Source organism: Poeciliopsis prolifica, unplaced genomic scaffold (assembly GCF_027474105.1).
Source record: "Poeciliopsis prolifica strain line A6 unplaced genomic scaffold, Auburn_PproV2 SCAFFOLD005, whole genome shotgun sequence".
Taxonomy (NCBI): domain Eukaryota; kingdom Metazoa; phylum Chordata; class Actinopteri; order Cyprinodontiformes; family Poeciliidae; genus Poeciliopsis; species Poeciliopsis prolifica.
In genome coordinates, this window is record NW_026562380.1 from 7,489,332 (window position 1) to 7,507,699 (window position 18,368).

The 18,368-nt window shown below is 38.1% G+C and overlaps 1 protein-coding gene across 1 annotated transcript in view; it reads left to right on the top strand.

Annotated features, from left to right (window-relative positions):
* eys (eyes shut homolog) overlaps positions 1–18,368 on the top strand; it is a 157,122-nt gene that overhangs the window by 106,293 nt on the left and 32,461 nt on the right. The window contains exons 40-41 of the mRNA XM_055029441.1: positions 4,615–4,765; positions 14,114–14,222. Coding sequence (XP_054885416.1) covers positions 4,615–4,765; positions 14,114–14,222 — 260 coding nt within the window. The remainder of the gene's footprint in view (positions 1–4,614; positions 4,766–14,113; positions 14,223–18,368) is intronic.

Sequence of the window (18,368 nt, forward strand, 5' to 3'; positions counted from 1 at the left end):
GTGGTTTGTCCGATCACCACACACACACAACGCAGAAGTTCACCGGTCACATTTGGAAAGTACACGAGTCAGATATGTATTTGCAAAAATATATTTGAATATCTTTTTGTGTTGCATTCTAACAATTATGCTTTATATTGTGTTGGACTATAATATCAAAATTCCAATAAAACACATCAAGGTTGTGCTTGTAAACATATGTACACTGGTAATACATTACATTTTATTTTAACTAATTGTTTTTTCTTCATTGCTACCAAATATTGTAGGAATGTTGCTCTATTCATATTACTACAGTAGTTATAATATTACTATAACTCAATAATTAACTGGAACATTGTAAAGCGCCTCTGGAAGATAACGCTGTATGACATCCTGATGAGTCACCTGTGCATTTGTGCTTGAAGTCAAGCTGCCCAAATTGCTTCACCTCCACACGAGCAAGGAGAAATCTGGTTAAATAGATTATCAGTAACTAAATAGCTGAGTGTATAATCTCACTGATATAACTTAACAGTTATCTACCATCATTGTGCCATACAAACATTTTTTTGCTATTAATATCAGACTTAAAAACTCTGGTAAATCGGACATGAAACTCATAATTTTAGCATTCTTGTCTCAGGTAAGGTAATTTGTTGTTGTATTTACAATAACTCAGTGCCACATAATGCAGAGGCTTAAAAGAAAAGTGTTACGGTGAAGAGAAATGAGCGTTCAGAAAACACACACAGTTTGCACTGTGGCTTTTATCTAGTTATGTTTCCTTGCTTATAGTGCGCTGTCTTTTTCAAATCAGATGATGGGAACTGAGCAGAATTCTCAAGAGATCAAACATACAAAGTTAATCAGAAGAAAACCAAGTGATATACTTTGAGATGTGAGGAATAGCTTCGCCAAATGCTCTCCATATTCTCCACCTCCCCTTTCACAACTCTCCCCGCAGCAAATCCACGAGTCTCCCCCTGGACTTCTATTGTCAGATTGAGAGGAGAAAGACTGGAAGGTGGGTTGTGAGGGGGGAGATAAAGGGAAGGGAGAGGAAAGGAAAGAGAACAGGTGACAGGCACTGACAAAAAGGACGAATGCTCTATAAGGTTCAGTGCACAGTAAGAGGGCCACGGAGACGCCACAAAACAATTTCCTTTCAGACAAAAAATAGAAGAATAAAAGATAAGAAAACATTGACATCTGTTGTAAATAATATTTGTCCAAAATGAGTTATGACACAATGCAGAAACAACTGCTAAAAGAGGAGACTATAGGTTATTGTTGCCAGAAATTGATATAAAGGTTGGTGTGACTGACTATGGTGTTTTGCCCCTTAAATCTAATGGCTTTCTTCTCGTTTAGTGTTTTGAAAAGTGTCATAGGTAATTATGTTTTATAGGATGTCTGAACCCCCCACCCATACCATTACAGGAAAACATGTTTTCTTCATGTTTAGTTAATTTACCAGTTAATATTATTTTGTTCTTTTCTTAAAAAAATGCAGTTTGTGTTTCTTCTCCTTGTCTCTCGGATGTTGGATTCCGTAAATATAATTATTACCATAATTTATGCATTATGGCTCATTCTCCCTTAGTTTTCAAGGTGAATTAAATTTCTCTCAGTCTATTCCCTTCCGCATCACAAACAATTCCAATACATAAATTTGTACTTAGGATTCATTAAAATCTTTAAAGTCCTTGAGATTTAGTGCTTTATTGCTTTCATTTAAAGAAGTAGATGCCTTCGGTGCAGGCTGCAAACAGAGCATGTGTATGCAATTAAGAAGAGACATCGTCTGTGATCTCATCCCTTGCTGGCACAAGTTACAGTACTTTTCGACCAATTAAATAGTCACATGTCATTGCAAATTGCTATTTACAAAGTAGAACCACGCATAAAAATTTGGGAACACAAAGTCATTACATTCACTATTAGTATGTCATTAGCAACATTGCAGACTGGAAAATGTGGAGTACCAAACATGTTAATCTAACAGAAGCCTCTAACTCATAAAGAGATGGAAATTGTATTGATCCCCTTCATTTTCATCTCGGTTACCATCCTGCATTGAAATATTTTGCTCAGAAGCTGATTTCTTTGCTGATGTCTGAACCCCCCACCCATACCATTACAGGACCTCAGCATAGATCACATGCACACTGCTAAGACACAAGGCTGTCAAGCCCACACACCTTCATACTATTTTTAGATCACATCAGCCTACTTCCTGAGATTCGTGGCTCTAACCCTGTTGTCTTTGGAAGATCAAACAGGTCTACTTCGTGCCTACTCAGTAGCTCTCTCAGGACTAGTACTCCCTTGTCACTTCTTCTATTTCAGCTGAAATATCCCCAATAGGCCTTGTTGGAAACACAGAAACATTTAAGGTCTCTCTAACAGGGCAGCATTGCTGCTCAGTCCCCTGCCCTGTAGCCACATTTTCCTTCACAGAGAGGCAAGAGGTGCAGGTTCCCTTTCTGTCTGAGTCTCTCTCAATGACCTGCATTCTAACATTATCATGCATTTGTTCCTGTCTGTTCAGACAGCAGTCTGGGGCTGGTGTGAATGTTCCCTCCACCTCCCTTATGAAGACAACAGTAGTTTATGAAGGAGCATAAAGCTGTCTAATACTTTCAAATTGCAATTACTTTTTTGCAGGAATTATGTCATGCAATAAAGTATTGTGACAATAAAAATTACATACCTGACAAATGACTAAATAAATTGTCAGTGGTCATATTATTGTTTTATTATAAGAACATTAGGGGTTGAGAAAGCCAGACTCAAAGCAGTTCTGATGAAGCTTTCCACTCAGAGACAGTTTGAGCTTTGCTGGAAACAAGAGTCCAAATACAGTTCATGTCATGATTTAGAATGACAAAAAAACCTGAGTTTTAGTATTTTCGGAGTCCCATTTAAAAAGTGAAACGCAGTTTTCTGACTCACATTGATGTAATTCAAGGATCTTTTTCTGTTTATTTAATTGTGTATTTAAGTGTGCTTATGACTTACAGCTAATAAAAACCAATCTCTCCACCACCCCCTCCGGAATATTAGAATATTAAATATGACCAGTGAACTGAAGAGTTTAAAAAAAAAATCAGACATGTTTATGACGGCTCACGTGACAAGTGTTCACCACAAAGCCATTAACACCATCCAATCCAGCTGGAAATGATCACATAGAGCTGTAAAAGTTTTCTGTACTCGCTGTAAAGGTCTGCAAGTAAATTTAAAAGTTGAGAGAAGGAAAACGTATGGTCAGAAGAAACATGGATAACTGCAGCCTTGAGAAGATTGTGAAGCCCATTTGAGAGTATGGTGGAGGTAAGGCTTGTACACCAGATGTAGTAACAGCATCTAGAGGCTCTAGAGTCACCACACAGACACAGAATTTGGAGAGTTGTGTTGTCTGTTGCGTTGTCTCAAATTAACAACTTTCTACCAGGACATTTTAAAGGAATGCCTGCTTTCTGAAAAGCCTTTTGCGTTGTTCAACGATGCTTCTCGCATCATTGTGGGTACTAAGCATTATTAACATGATTTTCAGTTTGTTTTAAATCTGATACAATATTAGTTTCTTATAATGTTGATTTTGAAGGGATCTGGCTTGTGTTGAGCTCTCTGACTCTGTGTATAGAGGCATTTATACAGCAGAAAATACAGCAAAGGAACCTACATATTTTCTAAACAGCAGATCAGTCTTCTTTTTTCAGTGACTCCTCACATTTTTTTTTTTTTGCCCAACCATACTCTCTTCAAATACTCAGTGAAAAGTTTATCTATCCCTTAGAGAGAATAAATGATTATATTTCCAGACTTTTTCAAATGAACTCTCTGTACCCTTTGAGCAGATTCCGGTCTGTATTTCTTTATTCATGTACTGGAGAAGGAGGGGGTTACCGTTACTTTTAAGAATCATGTCCCAGCTGAATTCTTTGACTTTTGTCATACATTGGCCTTATACAAATAAACTAAATTGAGCTGAATTGATTTTAAGAAATAAATGCAGCGTGGCATGCAGACGGAGCTTTTGACATTTTACAATTTCTCAGGTCTGGGTCAGTTCCATGTTTTGGTTTTATTCTTCAAGGGAGGAAGCATTTTGCCATCGGCTTGTGTGTGTTGTTGCTGAGGTCACAGCAGTGTGAAAGATTCTTGATAAGCTTCTGTCTAGAGAGAGGCAAGCTTATTGGCTGTGAGATGGTATTTGTTAGCAGACAGGAGTCCTCCCTCAGGTTTTCATGTGAGGGATATTGATTTCCGCAAATATGACCTTGTGCTCAACATCCTCTAGTTTATTGGCAGACATTGATGCAATATGTAAAGAATCTGTGTTTAAATTGAAAGCCATAGAATGGCAGAAGTATCTGATAAGGTCGGATTTGATCTACTTCTGCTTTTACTTTCTTCCTTTTGTACTAAGCCAAAACTTTTTCTCTGGTACAAAACTAATTTCTTCAGAAGCTTCTTTCTTTTCTCTTCGGCATCACACACAGAAGGGACTTCCTTCAGGGTCTCAGTTCAGTTCAAAGTCATCTATATTGCAGTTTTTTGTCAATGTGCTGAATTTAGGAATAAAGAAAACAAAACTCAAACTTTTTCCAAATTCTATTGTTTCAGCCCAGGAGAAGAACTTTGGTGATCAGTTCCTCCATGTGTCCCTTGAAGATGGACGCCCCATTGCTCAGCTTGGTTGTGGGGGCACCAGTGTCTTAAATGCAACTGCTGACAAGAGCATCAATAATAACAGATGGATGCCGATCCTAATCCGGTATGATGTTTGATTCCTTTTGAGTTTGATTCACAAAATACATAATAAACTGGATGTTGTTCATTTTTACGGTTTTGTTTGGAAAGTCTTTAGAAAGTCTATAAACACAACAATCGATAAATAGCAAACCAAAACCAAAAAAACAGATAATCTTATCAGCTACAAAAATATTCAAAACATGGCTAATAAAACATAGATATTCAAATATCTAGAGCCATGGATCTATTTGTTCATCAAACGTATGTGATGCCCTGCACAAAGCTTTGACTTGCAAAACCTTTAGGGCTCCTCAATCGCCTGATTAGATTAAATAATTTGTAATCTCACTCATGCAAGTAAGTGGACAAGGATTCCTGTAAAGCCAAGTAGCAATGCAATATTAACAGAAAAAAACTGTTGTGTGTTTTGAATAAATGACATGCTCCATGATCTACTGCGTCCATCTGGACCATCCAGGGTTGCGCAGCAGTCATCAGAGAACAAGTCTGTTTGAAAATTAATCTTCATGTATGACTGGGCTCACTGCAAATGTTTCTGTTTTTGAGCACTGGTTAGGGGCCGAATAGTAGGTTCATGCACCTCAAGCCTCTGGAGGATCCTCCACCTTGAGGTTTCAGAGGCACCAGAAGCTTCAAATAACTATTTGCTGCTTTGTAAGGGCATTTTAACAGCTGCTCTCTTAATCCATCTAACATAAACCTTCCGCATTAAGCCTTAATCTGTACAACCCCATCTTTGTTCTGAATCAGCTACAAATCTACACTAATGCTTCAGTTTTCGTTGAATATCTAATGTTTTCATACCTTGTCTTACAGCACTACATTATCTGATGATTTTCGTCAGCAGAGATTCTTTCTCTTTCCCATATTGCTTGAAACCTGTGGCCTCCTTAATAATGTGGAACATCCTTCTTAAGTAGATTTCCTTTCATTGAGCTCGCCAGACAAACTAATCAACCCACCTCTCTGAAATTAATTATAGAGATTCAAAGACCCCTGACACACAATACCATCTATAAATTTAATAGAGCAACAAAAAAAATATTTTTATGACACTTAAATCCAATTTGCATAATAATTTGGAACACAATGTACAAAAGAAATCACTTGGCTCAGAAAGATCAGGCACAAGTTGATCTTGATCTCTATCCACTTACACTTCTTTCCCATTTCTTACACATAAGCCTGAAAACAATGCTTTTCCCCTGATCAATGATCTTTCATCTCTGTGGTGTGCACACTGGCTCATCACTGCTTGGGGAAATATGAGAATGGCTGCCGCAGAGCTCTGGCGGCTCTATTTATTCTTGATATGTTCAGCACTTTTGATTCATATGCAAATGAGTGTGTGACATCAGAGGTATTTGTCTGAGCACTAAATACCTACTTTTCTCAGCGAGGAGTTGACAACACTGAATACAGCCTTGGTAACTTGCAGGTGTCAGCATCTGTGTGTTGCAGGGCAGTAGATGCATTTAAGCATACATAAACCAGGGGTTGTTTTTTTCCTTTACTCTGCACATGACACCAGAAACATAAAATATTTGCCTTTTGCTTTTTGTATAACTACTGTCAGATGTTTTATTCACTCTGTACTCTTATCAATTGGTGTGTTGCACTAATTCAGCACTATCAGTATGAAGAAATAAGTACACCCCCACTGTGCAACATTTAGTGTTTTGATATGGAAAAAAGTGGTTCTTAATTTTAATTTTAATCTTAATTAAATCCAATTTAATATTAATTTTTTAAGATAAAAATCCTAAGTATTGTTATAGAATACTTCAATTACTTTGTTTGTTTCATGACAAAAATGTATGAAATTTTTGCAAAAGAAAAAATAAGACAGTCAAAAGTAGACATCAAACTATGAAAGAATTTAGTTTTTTGCAACAAAGCATAGAAGACATTGTGAATATTTAATCTGTTGTGACATAAAGCATAATTGTGAAAAAACAGTTCAAACAGGCTGCAACATAAATTAACTTCAATGACAAGACTACCAATAAAACGAGCACAGTGTAGCTGGTATTTAGAACGTTCCCTGTTTAATATTTGTTAAAATTGCGATCTGCACAGAAATATTGGGTTTCTATTACATGAAAGTAGGCAGTGAAAACGGATTTGTTAAACTTTATAGTGGAAAGAAGAAAGAAAAGAAAGCTATTATAGTTCTTGTTTAAAACTTAATGACAACCTATGTGAAAGAAGGTCTTGTGGTCAGACAATCCACTTAAAAAGGTGTGTTCCCCACGTTTTCACAATTCAGCACTACTATGATGAAAAACATTGTAAATTACCTACACTGCACATTTAGCTTCTTACTCATCTTATCATTCATATATGGATAAATCCATGCTGGGTCAGAAAATGTTTGAAAAAGGAGGCAAAAAAAAAGCAGAGTAAAGCATCGGCCTCACTACACGCACTTAGCTAATCCCTGTTGTGATGTTTGGCTGATCCAATCCGAGTTCTTTCACTTCTGGCTTCTCCTAAAATGTTCTTCTCTCAAAACTTATTGTTTCAAGTGACTTCTTTATTTAGTTTCTCTTGCTCTATTTTGCATCTCTAGTCGATCGGCTCCAATTCCCACTGCTCGATCTGTCAGTCAGACGAATTTTATGACACACAGCCCCTGCCACTGTCGGCCCAGTGGCAGGGGGGTGGTGAGATGCAAATCAAACTGCATTCAGGTCTGGGCGCAGGAGAAGGCCGCCCCAGAATGGTCATATCGCTTGTATTGAAGCAACTTTTAATGAGTCTTAGGCCAAAGATTTTTGCACCCCAGGGTGGAAATATGTTACCAATTAGTTTACTCATTATGAACTATAAAATGTTTCTCCTTCCCAACTAAAAAATATATATATTTACATTTTATTATTTAATTTCTATCAGTTTTCTTTTGTCTTATTCAAGGTAATGTGACAAGTGGCGGGGCGGCGCCCTGGCGCCCTCTATTGACCAGCCACCACTGCTAAAGGACTATATGAATATCTTCCCAAGGCAATGCAGGAAACGCAATACTAATGGAAAGAAGCACAACACAACAGCTTTACATTATATTAATTTTCTACTGAAATTTTGTGTTTTTGTGTGTTTGGCTTCACTTGCAACAAAAATAGTTTAAAGACACTACCTTTGACAAGAGGAAAAAGAGCACTCCTGAAGTGCCCGGTGCTGTCATATCAATTCACAGAGAGGAGTCTGTGGGGTGGGGGAGGCTGTGTCATTTTTCATTTGGGGAGGACATGTTTGGTGTTGGCTAGCGTTTTGATGTCGGGAAGCTTTCTTTTCTTCAGGGACATTTTGGGGCTATACTGCAAAGATTAAATTTCCAGAGTGGCAGACTCCAAATGCTCCCCTGGTCATTTTGTGAGGCTGCGTCCATTATTTGGTTGAAACCTGTTGTGCCTGACATTCAGTGCTAGAGTAATTTTCATTCTTAATACACACAGTTAGGGATCAATGAGGATGATACATAGCTTTCTGCTGGAACACATTTATTCTCTTGTCACATGCGAGTCCTTGGTAGATATGATTATTCAGCCTCCTTTATTTCTCGGCAGTCAAAGGAATGGAGTCTTTTATCTCTTTAAATGAAAAGCCAGGCTGTTATTTACTATATTTCAACTGTGTGATGGAACCACGTCTTTATTAGAAACAGGAGATTTATTAATTTTCTTTTATATGACCTGCCATATTTGCTTAAAATGCCATATTTTGATACTTCAAAATTAAATTGTTCACATAAACATTTAGCCCTTATTTCTACATAAGTGCATATTTGTGAGTAAGCCAGATTTCTATTAATTCTTCGTCTTGCAGTCTGAAGCTCATTAAAAATTTGGAGTTACGGCTCTATAGACCATCTGCTTCTTTTCTCTTGAATCTTGCTTTGTGTCTTTCGATACCAGTTGATTTGAGGGACTCCACTGCAATTGAAGACACTGAATAAGTTCAGCTACAAGCATTAAACTCTTCACAGTCACTTCAGATTTCATGGTCTGTATCGCATTACAAATCAATCTGTTTTTATTTATTAACTGTAAAACATGATCAAGTATATTATACCCCAAAACGTATTTGAATCATCTCATATAGTTTTCATTAACATTATCAAGCCATACATTTGTATATTGACCTTTATATTTTATTCTGACAAATAAACTTCTACAAATTAACAGTGTTACTGAAGTGAACAGATTTTAAAGTGTTAGAAGGATAAATTATTTTTGCTTCAAACACTTCTCAGTTTTATTCCCTCGATCAAACAAGTTAATTAATACCCATATTTTGTAATAATGTGATAGTTTTCTAACACTATTGTTAATTTTGTGGATGCCTTAGTAGTTTCGATGCCAATGGTAATTCATATTTAGGGGTGCAGGGATCAATGAGGACGATACATAGCCAGAAAAGGAAGACTGCATTCATATTATATTTGGAGAGTTTCTGTTGAAGACAGCTTTTTGAGGGGATTGCCGACTTCCTAAAAGGCACCACATGCAGCTACTGATCAATCAGCAGATTCTAATGTTAGTAAATGATTTATGAAGCAGAAGCAAAGAAGCTCTGAAAGTTTTACCTTTTACAGATGACAAGTCAAGTTCCAAAGGCACCAATTATAAAGATTCTTCTGTCATTAGAGTCTCCTTGCATGTTAAATGCATTTCTTTACAGACTCCCATTAGGTTTGCAGTAATAGCTTTTTGTTATTTGGAGCCTCAAACCTTGTCTCTAGTCTTATTACCCCTGAAATTGCATGTTTCTACGAGACAGCACAATCATGTCAGTTTAAACACTGAGTGATATCAAGCATTTCGTTGACCAGTTTATAAATAGCGCGCTCACTTAATTTACCCATGGAATTCAGTTATTTACTGCTGCTGTTCATTGACCATTGAGTAAGTTTTCAATGTAAAAATGCACATGTGGGTGTGAGTGTCGCATAGCAACAGCCGCTGTAAGAAAAGGAAAACAGACGTGTGCTGTGAGGGGAAAAAACTGAAAAGACATTTTTAGGACATATCAAGAGTCTGACTCCTTTAAATTAATGCCACAGAAATCCAGCTTACCAGGTTCAAGTCCAGCCTGTTTCAGAAACAGCTGTTAATCTGTATAAGCTTGTTCAATAACAAACTCCTTAATGGAGATCTAAGAGGACTCTTTGGTACCCATCTGTCTTCACTGCTTTTTAGTCTGTGAGTTTATAAGGTTTGGGATAACTTAAATTAGAAGTCAATAATTTCTTAGTACAGAGAAGTTAATAAATCTCTCAAAAGATAAACAGTTTTACTTCTTTTGTTTTTATACACAAACAGCACATCATTGGCACACTGTTTCAGTTGCTTTAAATTTTCATTAGACTTAATGACATACTGTGTATTCACTTGATCTTAATATAGAGCATTTTTGTTTTCAAACACACATCAACTCAGCATGATGCCAGATCAGAGTAAGGCGTGTTTATTGCCTGCACTGTATTCAGCGTTTTATTGACAAGACCTCCTCTTAAAAGGTTCACTGGAGAGGCAGTCGGCAGCCGTGCCTGCTCACTTGGAGTTTTGTTTTGTGAACCCCCACAATGCCAAAAGCCTTGCTGTGTGCTGTCTAATTGTATTGCCAAAGATATAATGATAGAACACAGGCTGCCCAAATTAATTGAGGCTTGCCGGTCACAGCACAAATTATGCAGCAAATGCTGCAGTGCTGCGTGCGAGAGCGCCACTGCACCATAGCCAGAGCAAAGATTACATTCACTAAAAGTGCAGATGTCAGTCTGATATATGTTTGAAAATACTTTGAAAAAAATAATTTCACTTTTTTTCCAAAATTGATGCCTCTTGATGCTTTGTGCTAGATGTGGAGAATTTCATAAATAATGACTATTAACCGTATGAAGGGCGATTTCTGTTTTGTCTTCTTATGTAACTGTTCAGCCTGTTCTGCTATGACTAAAAACATGGTAACAGGTGGTATTTGTGTTCATCATATATGTATAACATATGAGTCAGTAATTATTAATTTGCTCATAAACATTAAGGGTCTAGTAAGCACTATTAACTTCAATATAATAGTTACATATTGGTTAAATGCAAAACTGTGAGAATACTACAAATTTACCAAGTTGTGTTCCATCGAATCCTTTTTTAGGAAGATATAATATTTTTGGAATAATAAACAGCTAAAAAGATGTCACCAAAGCCCATCAGTCAGAGAAATATGTTGCAAGGGCACCAGTGTGCTGCATGATGTTTTACTGCCATCTGTTGCCAATACTTTCAGATGTTTTATGCAGTAGTAATATTTTAATGATGATTCTCCCTCATTGCTAATTTTCTGCAAGGGGACTGTGAAGGAGGCACATTTGATTAGAAAGACAAACGCCCACCTCAGGTTTAACAAATACCTTTGCGTAAAGGTGCAGTGCTGAAAATATCGCCTAGTCCCTTAACATTGCAGGTAATATTTCAAAGGTTATGCTCCTGAAATTTACAGAACTGCTCGTGCCCTGAATTAGTCACACACCTAGAGTCTAAATGAAGATTTTAGAGATGACAAATTGGTTATGATTAGATCATTAGCCAGATGAACAAATGCATAAATGATGATTGAGGATGTAAAAAAGCTTTCCACCACATTGTGGGTTTTTGCGCCGAGAGAAAACGAAATATTTAAATGTCTTTGTTTGTTTATCTGAAGCTGGGATATTTCTTCTGTTAATCCTTTGAGACCAAGCAGGGGAACAGAGCAAAGAAAACCCAGTTCCAGATGATTTAATCTCTCCATTAAAAGCCTTTTTTCCTTCTTTTTCATTCATATATATGGAGGCATCATCCATTGTGCATTTTGTACTGTTTGTGATGTTGATATGAACCCATAAGGAATAGTTTTAGTTGTCTGGCTATAAAAGACTAGAATAGTTATCTGTATAAATAACCATGTTTTCCTTCGAGTCAGACCAATGTAAATTAGCAGAGTGGAGCATTCAGTGTGCTGACAAGAGTTCATCAGGAGTCATTTGCTTAGGCAATGACTGTTTTTTTTGTATTTTTAAATATTAGTTGGCACAAAAAAATAATCCCCAGTGTGCAAACCACTAAAATATGCATCAAACATTTTCAGTAACAGACATTTTATATTTCTATGATTTTTCATACCTTTCTATGGTTCTTTTTGCTTCACAAAGACATGTATGTGTTCATTTGCACCTTATCATCTTGCTTTCTGAATTTCAATGGCGAGGATATACTTTTCTAAAATATCTTTCCAATCTGTTAATGTTATGATAATGTATGAAGAATGACAGAAGAAACGGACCAGGCACCCTGGGGATAGTGATGTCTCTCTTCTCCCTTTTCTCTGGACATTAGGCTGCCTTTCACGTATTCAATCTTAAACATGTGTGCAGGAATACATGTGTGCATGCAGATATGTGTGTACAAAAGAGCTCTTGTGATTTCCATACCTGTAATTAGTCCTTTCTGAGGTTGTGTGTGGGGGATTGCCTCAGGGAGGTGTCCTGGAAGGCTGTTTCAAATTAACAGGAGGGCGATTGCCCTTATTGTTTCCATCTGGCTATTAAAATACACATTTGAGGCTTTCTCCTCATCAACGCTCAGCCAGTCACAAACAGCAGGATGGTGGATTTTGCAGAGTCAAATTAGCAGCTCGGTGACATACAGCGGCTCTCAAAAGTGTATATAACCCTGTTAAAATGTCAAGTTTTCATTCCACACCTTTTCCCACTTTTCTTGTGAAGTTCATAAACAGATTAGTTTATAATTCATAAAACTAATCAGTTTTGGGAGGAAGATTTTAAAAGGAAAAAGAAATTGCAAAAGCCTGGTTGCTGGGAAAAATCTAAATATTTTTTGCCATGACATTTTTTGTTAAAATTTAAGCAGAAATAGTTTTCTCTTTTTCCATTGTTTGGTTGTTCATTGAGATATGCTTTTTCTCTTTCATAAATAAACACACTTCTAGGTGGAAGGAAAATCATTATCAATCTAAATCTTCTGGGGGAATTAAACATTTTAGGCTTTAACATACAATTTCTTTTGAACTGAGGTGAATTTGCAGCTGTTAAGAAGTTAAAATTTTGTAATGATACAGCCAGAATCTAGAAGTGCTTCTTCAAAGTATCAATCTTTGTATATGCACTCCAGTGCAACCAGGTTATTGTTTTAAATGACACCTTTTTATCAAATGAAACTGTTTGTTTTCACTTTAGTTTTACATGATACAGGTCAAATCAATTAGCTGGAGGTTTTGAATTTGTGACTTTATTTAAAGTCACAAAATCCTGGATTTTTATTAGAGGTGTGAACATGCTGTGTCATTTATCTCACATTTAAGCAGCAGGCACTACATAAACTTGTACAATGAAGGTGCCTCGTGTGAATTACTTCCCGGCACATAATCAAGTTTATGTGAACAATGAAGTCCATATGCAACCTGTCGCAATATAGAGAGCCCATGATTGTATAGCGCTAGCATAAACCAATGATGGATCGAGGAGAGGGAAGTGCTTGACTTTGCCAATGTTGGAGTATGACACAAGTAGACCAGCTACTTAACATTATGGCTACAACATTAATGACTAGTGCAACTGTATATTTCCCCAGAGAGTCTCAGCAGGTCAAATGACAAAATTGTCTTCCTTCTCATTAGGGTTATTGTGCATATATGGTTTTTGCCCTCATTTTTATCATTAATTAATCCTGAGTGACATAATAAGCTCTTACACCAATGTTTGCATTTTGCATGTCTTTGTGAGGCTGATTAGTTTATGTATTTATGACTGTTGTAATTATTAGTAATGTTAATGTAACTCCAGTTTCATTTGGCGTGGCAATGTGTGTCATTCACTATAGCTTTATCATGTAAATGAACGTGCTAATGACTGCTTATCTCTTTATGTAAATTTCATATTTTTCTAAGGAGCACAGCGATTTAAAGTATATCACTGCAGTGCTGAGCAGAAACCTATTTTGGTGCTGTTTTTTTTTTATTTAAATCCTGCATCCAAACCATCGCCTGTTTTTGTCGTCTCTCCTGGGATTTGACTGGTGGGGAGTGATATAAACGCACCATTGCTCCCAAGCCAATCTACCACTGCATAAAAATCCTCATAAAACTGTATGTAATGTATACCTAGTCAGTTTATGGTATATTCTCAATAGTCACATTAGCAGCTCCATTACTGTGACTGCTGTGTCTGTCTCGCCATCAGAATATTTTCATGCTCTACTGGATTTATTGTGAATCGCAGGTATTGCTTGGATCTACCTTACTTACTAATGCTCTGAAACACCTCATCTCTCTCACTGTTTTTTTTTCTTAACAGATTCAGGCTTCCTGTTGGCAAACAAGGAGGGTCATGTCGGATTGAAATTGCTGCAGATAATGGCACTGCACAGCATCTTGAGGAACTTGTGTCTCACCCTGTGTCAGAGGTATGCTTACCTGCCTTCCGTCCCCTCAATCATTGCCCTTAATGTCCAGATCTCTCTTCGCCTGTTCTATGAAGTTTATCACAGACTACTGATAGCCATTTATGACTTCCATGCATAAATGGCATGCATGCTTGCTCACTATTGCATGAGTAAGCAATAGTGATGCCGTGATCAGAGATATTAGGATTTAATTTCCAGTCAATTTCTATAAAACTGACCTATCAATGCACCACAGATTTTAGCTTATCTGTTGCTATTTCCTGCTACAAAATTTAAAAAAATCTTTACAGTATAGTTCTCAAAAACAACTCCAAGTTACAAAGCTGGGTCTCTAAAAAGCTTCCCTGAAAATATACAAAAGACAGTAAAATCCTCCATGTTATGGAGAAAGTGGTAGCTGCAAAACAAAGAAACTAAAACATAATTGGAGCATATCAGGCATACAGCTGCTGCTTAATGAAACATATGGATCACAAATTTTTATTTTTGTTTTACATTCCTCAAAATGTGTGCCGTATTAAAATTTATTCTACAAGACCAATTCAAATGAAAAACATCTAAGTAGATGGGGGAAGCTCTAAGATATAACTGTTGTTAGATTGTTAAATCATACATTTTTTGTAGACTAAAGTGTCTCTTCTGTGGCTTCATTATTAATTATCCACCTTTTTCCTATAGCCAATAATGTTTCCCTTGAATTCTATGTATGACCTTTAATTCTTACTTTAAAACAAAGCAAATATGTGTAGAGTCTTACAATGCTTACTTCTGCATTTAAGAATAGCTGCATATCGATATTTCAAAAACTATGAAGATGACCTGAAGACATGGACTCTGGCATATTTAGATGGAGAAGGGAGATAAAAATATACTTTAAATCTATATTGATTTGACATTTCCTATGCATTTATATCACTGGGAACTTATTACCTGTGTATTTGACTGCTTACAATGGGCAATTTTCTATTGTACATTCAGAGTGTCTTCAGGAATATCAAATCAGAGTGCCATGCACTGATGAATTATTACTGAACATAACTGCCTTACTCGTTGTTAAACCTAAAATTGAGGTGAGGTGAAGTGAGGTGAGGTGAGGTGAGGATGTTCCTTAATGGGCTTTTTATTGGTCAAATGAAAGGGATTTTAACAGATTGTTTTGAATTCAGAGGCCACAATCATCTTGAATCCCAGTCTAACAATTGAAAACAATCCAGTGATTCCAGGAATAATCCTACTTCACTTAAAGTGCATGTTAACTTTACAACTTCAGTTTTGTCCAATGTACTCGTATCCTAACATGGCCAAGCTTTGTGGGTACAAACACTAACTTTACTAAAGATTTTGTATGAATCTTTAATAAAGTTAGGAAAAAACATCAGCAGCATTGCATTGCTCTTCTATGGAGATTTTTTTTGTGTGTGTTAGCTTTATTTAGCACATTGTGACCTACCTTTTCTTGAATCAGGTGAATTTAAGGTGAAGCTAAGTTATCACTGCCTCTCTTATTCTACCATGCCTTGTGATGATCAGGAGGTACAAATAAAGCATTGATGTTGGAGAGTAACCTGGGAATATAGACTCTCACATATTTGATTAAACAGATGATGCTTACTGGCAGCAGCTGAAACAGCGTCTGCATTGTTTTTGGTTTTTGTTTTTTTTGGTTGTTTTGTTTGTACTGAACTTTGCCACCACCTCTGTGCCAACAGTGGCTTCGTTCAAACAACTGACCTACTGAACTCCGGACAGCAGCACAATGAATTGTTTCTTTGTTGCCCTTATGTTGTCAAAAGCAGCCTAGTAACAGCCAATACTCGTTAAAAGTAGGTGCACCTGTTATATTTCCCACAGATGATCAAAGTTAGTAGGCATGAAAGCACTATTAAGATAGCTCAGACTCAATAATCAGATGTGGCTCATTAATTTCATCTATAGCTCCTCTATATGTTATTTATAATTTTGTTTTTCTTGTTCAAAGGCACAGAGAGGGACTCAACCTTCCCACTGGCTCAGCATGCCCCCTCCCTCAGTATGATTTATGGTCTTCTAATTTGAGATGCTATGATTTTTTTCACATCCTCTTTCCTTTCTTTTTTTTTAAATTTTCCTTAAACTTATAACACATTCATTAATTACAGGAGCACTATCTATGTTGCAATTAGCAGGTAGACTGACAGATAACCTTTGCTTGCTCAGATTACCAAAGAGTGTAGATGTGAAGAAGTGACATTGGGTCGAGTACGAAAAAAATGACATTGACTTTTTATTGGAATAATAAAATATTCCAATATATTGGTATTAAATTTATATAGATTTATATGGGATATAAATCTAATATCTCTTGGAGCCCATTCATGCATAGAATAGTTATGTTGTCAAAATGACCTTTTCAAACCAGCTAATTGTTTTCATCTAATTTTTATTTATATAGTGCAAAATAGCATTCTAATCATTTTGAGCAAGTTCAACTTAATATGGAGCTTAGGCGTAAATTCAAGCTGGGAGACAGAACACAGCTGATCTACATCACAGCTGATCCTCTTCAATCACGTCACACCCTGCTGCAGCCAATCAGGATCGGCGCCCTCGCGCGTCCCAGCCAATCAACGTCAAGCGGTCCATTCAAGAAGACGAGCTTCCGGGGATCTGCCTGCTCGTCAGCTGTGCTTCGTCTTTGGTCTGCAGAGCACCGTAGATGTCCTTCCCTTCTTTCACCGCTCAGGTCCAGGAATCATCCCTTGGCCGCCGGCTGCACTTCGTTAATCTTCCAGTGGCTCCTCACAGATCCTACTGCCGCTCCTAGCCTTCCTTCGGCCTCCATCGGCGGCGTCGAAGCGGGACATCTTCCCTTTTCATGTCGTGGTCACATTCCGTCATCCGCCTGGTTCCCTGCTCCGGCTCACGATCGTTCAATTGCTGCGGCTCTCTGACGCTGCCCCGCAGTCGTGCGCAGGTTGTCCCCAAGACCTGCTTGGTTCCTCCTGCTGTTTCTGCTGTCTCATCATGAACTGGCTCCATTACCTGGATGGTCTCCTCCTGTTCGTCGCCGGGCGTACGCTGCCTCCGGACCACTGCGCTCACTCCGCGTCTTGGCTCCCAGCCGGCTCTTCAGTCTCATCATACCATAACATCTCCCGCCCCTCGAGGGCGTTGCCAGGTAAGACGTACCCGCTCCTGTCCGTTCATCAGCCGTTCGCTCAGCTCTCAGTCAGTGCACCAGCACTTCAATGCATGTTCATGTCGCCCCTGAGCGGGTCAATCTGTACGTCTCAGGGACAACCGAACGCTTAGTGCAGTCAGCGAGCTGGGTTCACCTCATCTCAGCCTAATCGGCTCTCAATTCAGCATTTCGTTCCGGCATTCCCCGCCCGGCCCCGAAGCCCTCGCCTCAGTTGCTGGCTTAGATCGCTCCATTCCGCCAGGAGCCCAGTCGCTCCTCGGCACACCCTGCCCTCTAATCCCAGAGGCCCTCAGGCTGTCTGCCACAGCTTCAGCTTATTTAAACAGGACGTGATTCTTTAAAGTCACGGACGAGTCCGGGTGTTAAGTCTGGTTCGATAAGGGTTTCTTTCTTTTGCTTCTTTATATTTAGGGGTTGTGCTGTCTGAGTATCTTGTTTAGCTCCCGTAATTCTGCCTATTTTTCATTTAAATACGCGTAGTTGGTCGATCTCTTGTGCGGCTCTAGCTGGCCACCAGAGAGCGGCGCTTAAGGCAATACATGTTTTCTAAGGCGTCGGGTACGCATCTGCTATTCTACTTCCCGAATTCAGCGCGAACCGGTTTGTCTTAAACTCAAGTTGCCAACAACCTCTGGCGTTAAGAGCCACGCTCATCGCTAAACAAGCATTTAGCATAATCGCCTAGTCCGAAAATTAATATAAGTCTCACCAGTATTTCAGTAGTTTTTGTATATTCGTGCAATTCGAATGTATTATGGGAATTTAAGTCTCAAGCTCATGATAACGCAGTTCATGGCTTTCTCATGGTCTCCTGCTACCATCTGCTGGACAAATTTAGAAGTGACGATCATGTCAATCAAGATTTATACCTTTCATTCATTTCCTCTTCTGCGTTCCCCGTAGAACTCGCTCAGCCTATGAAAGAAGCCAGGTCTTTGCCGCCTGTCACTACTCACGGCCATTAC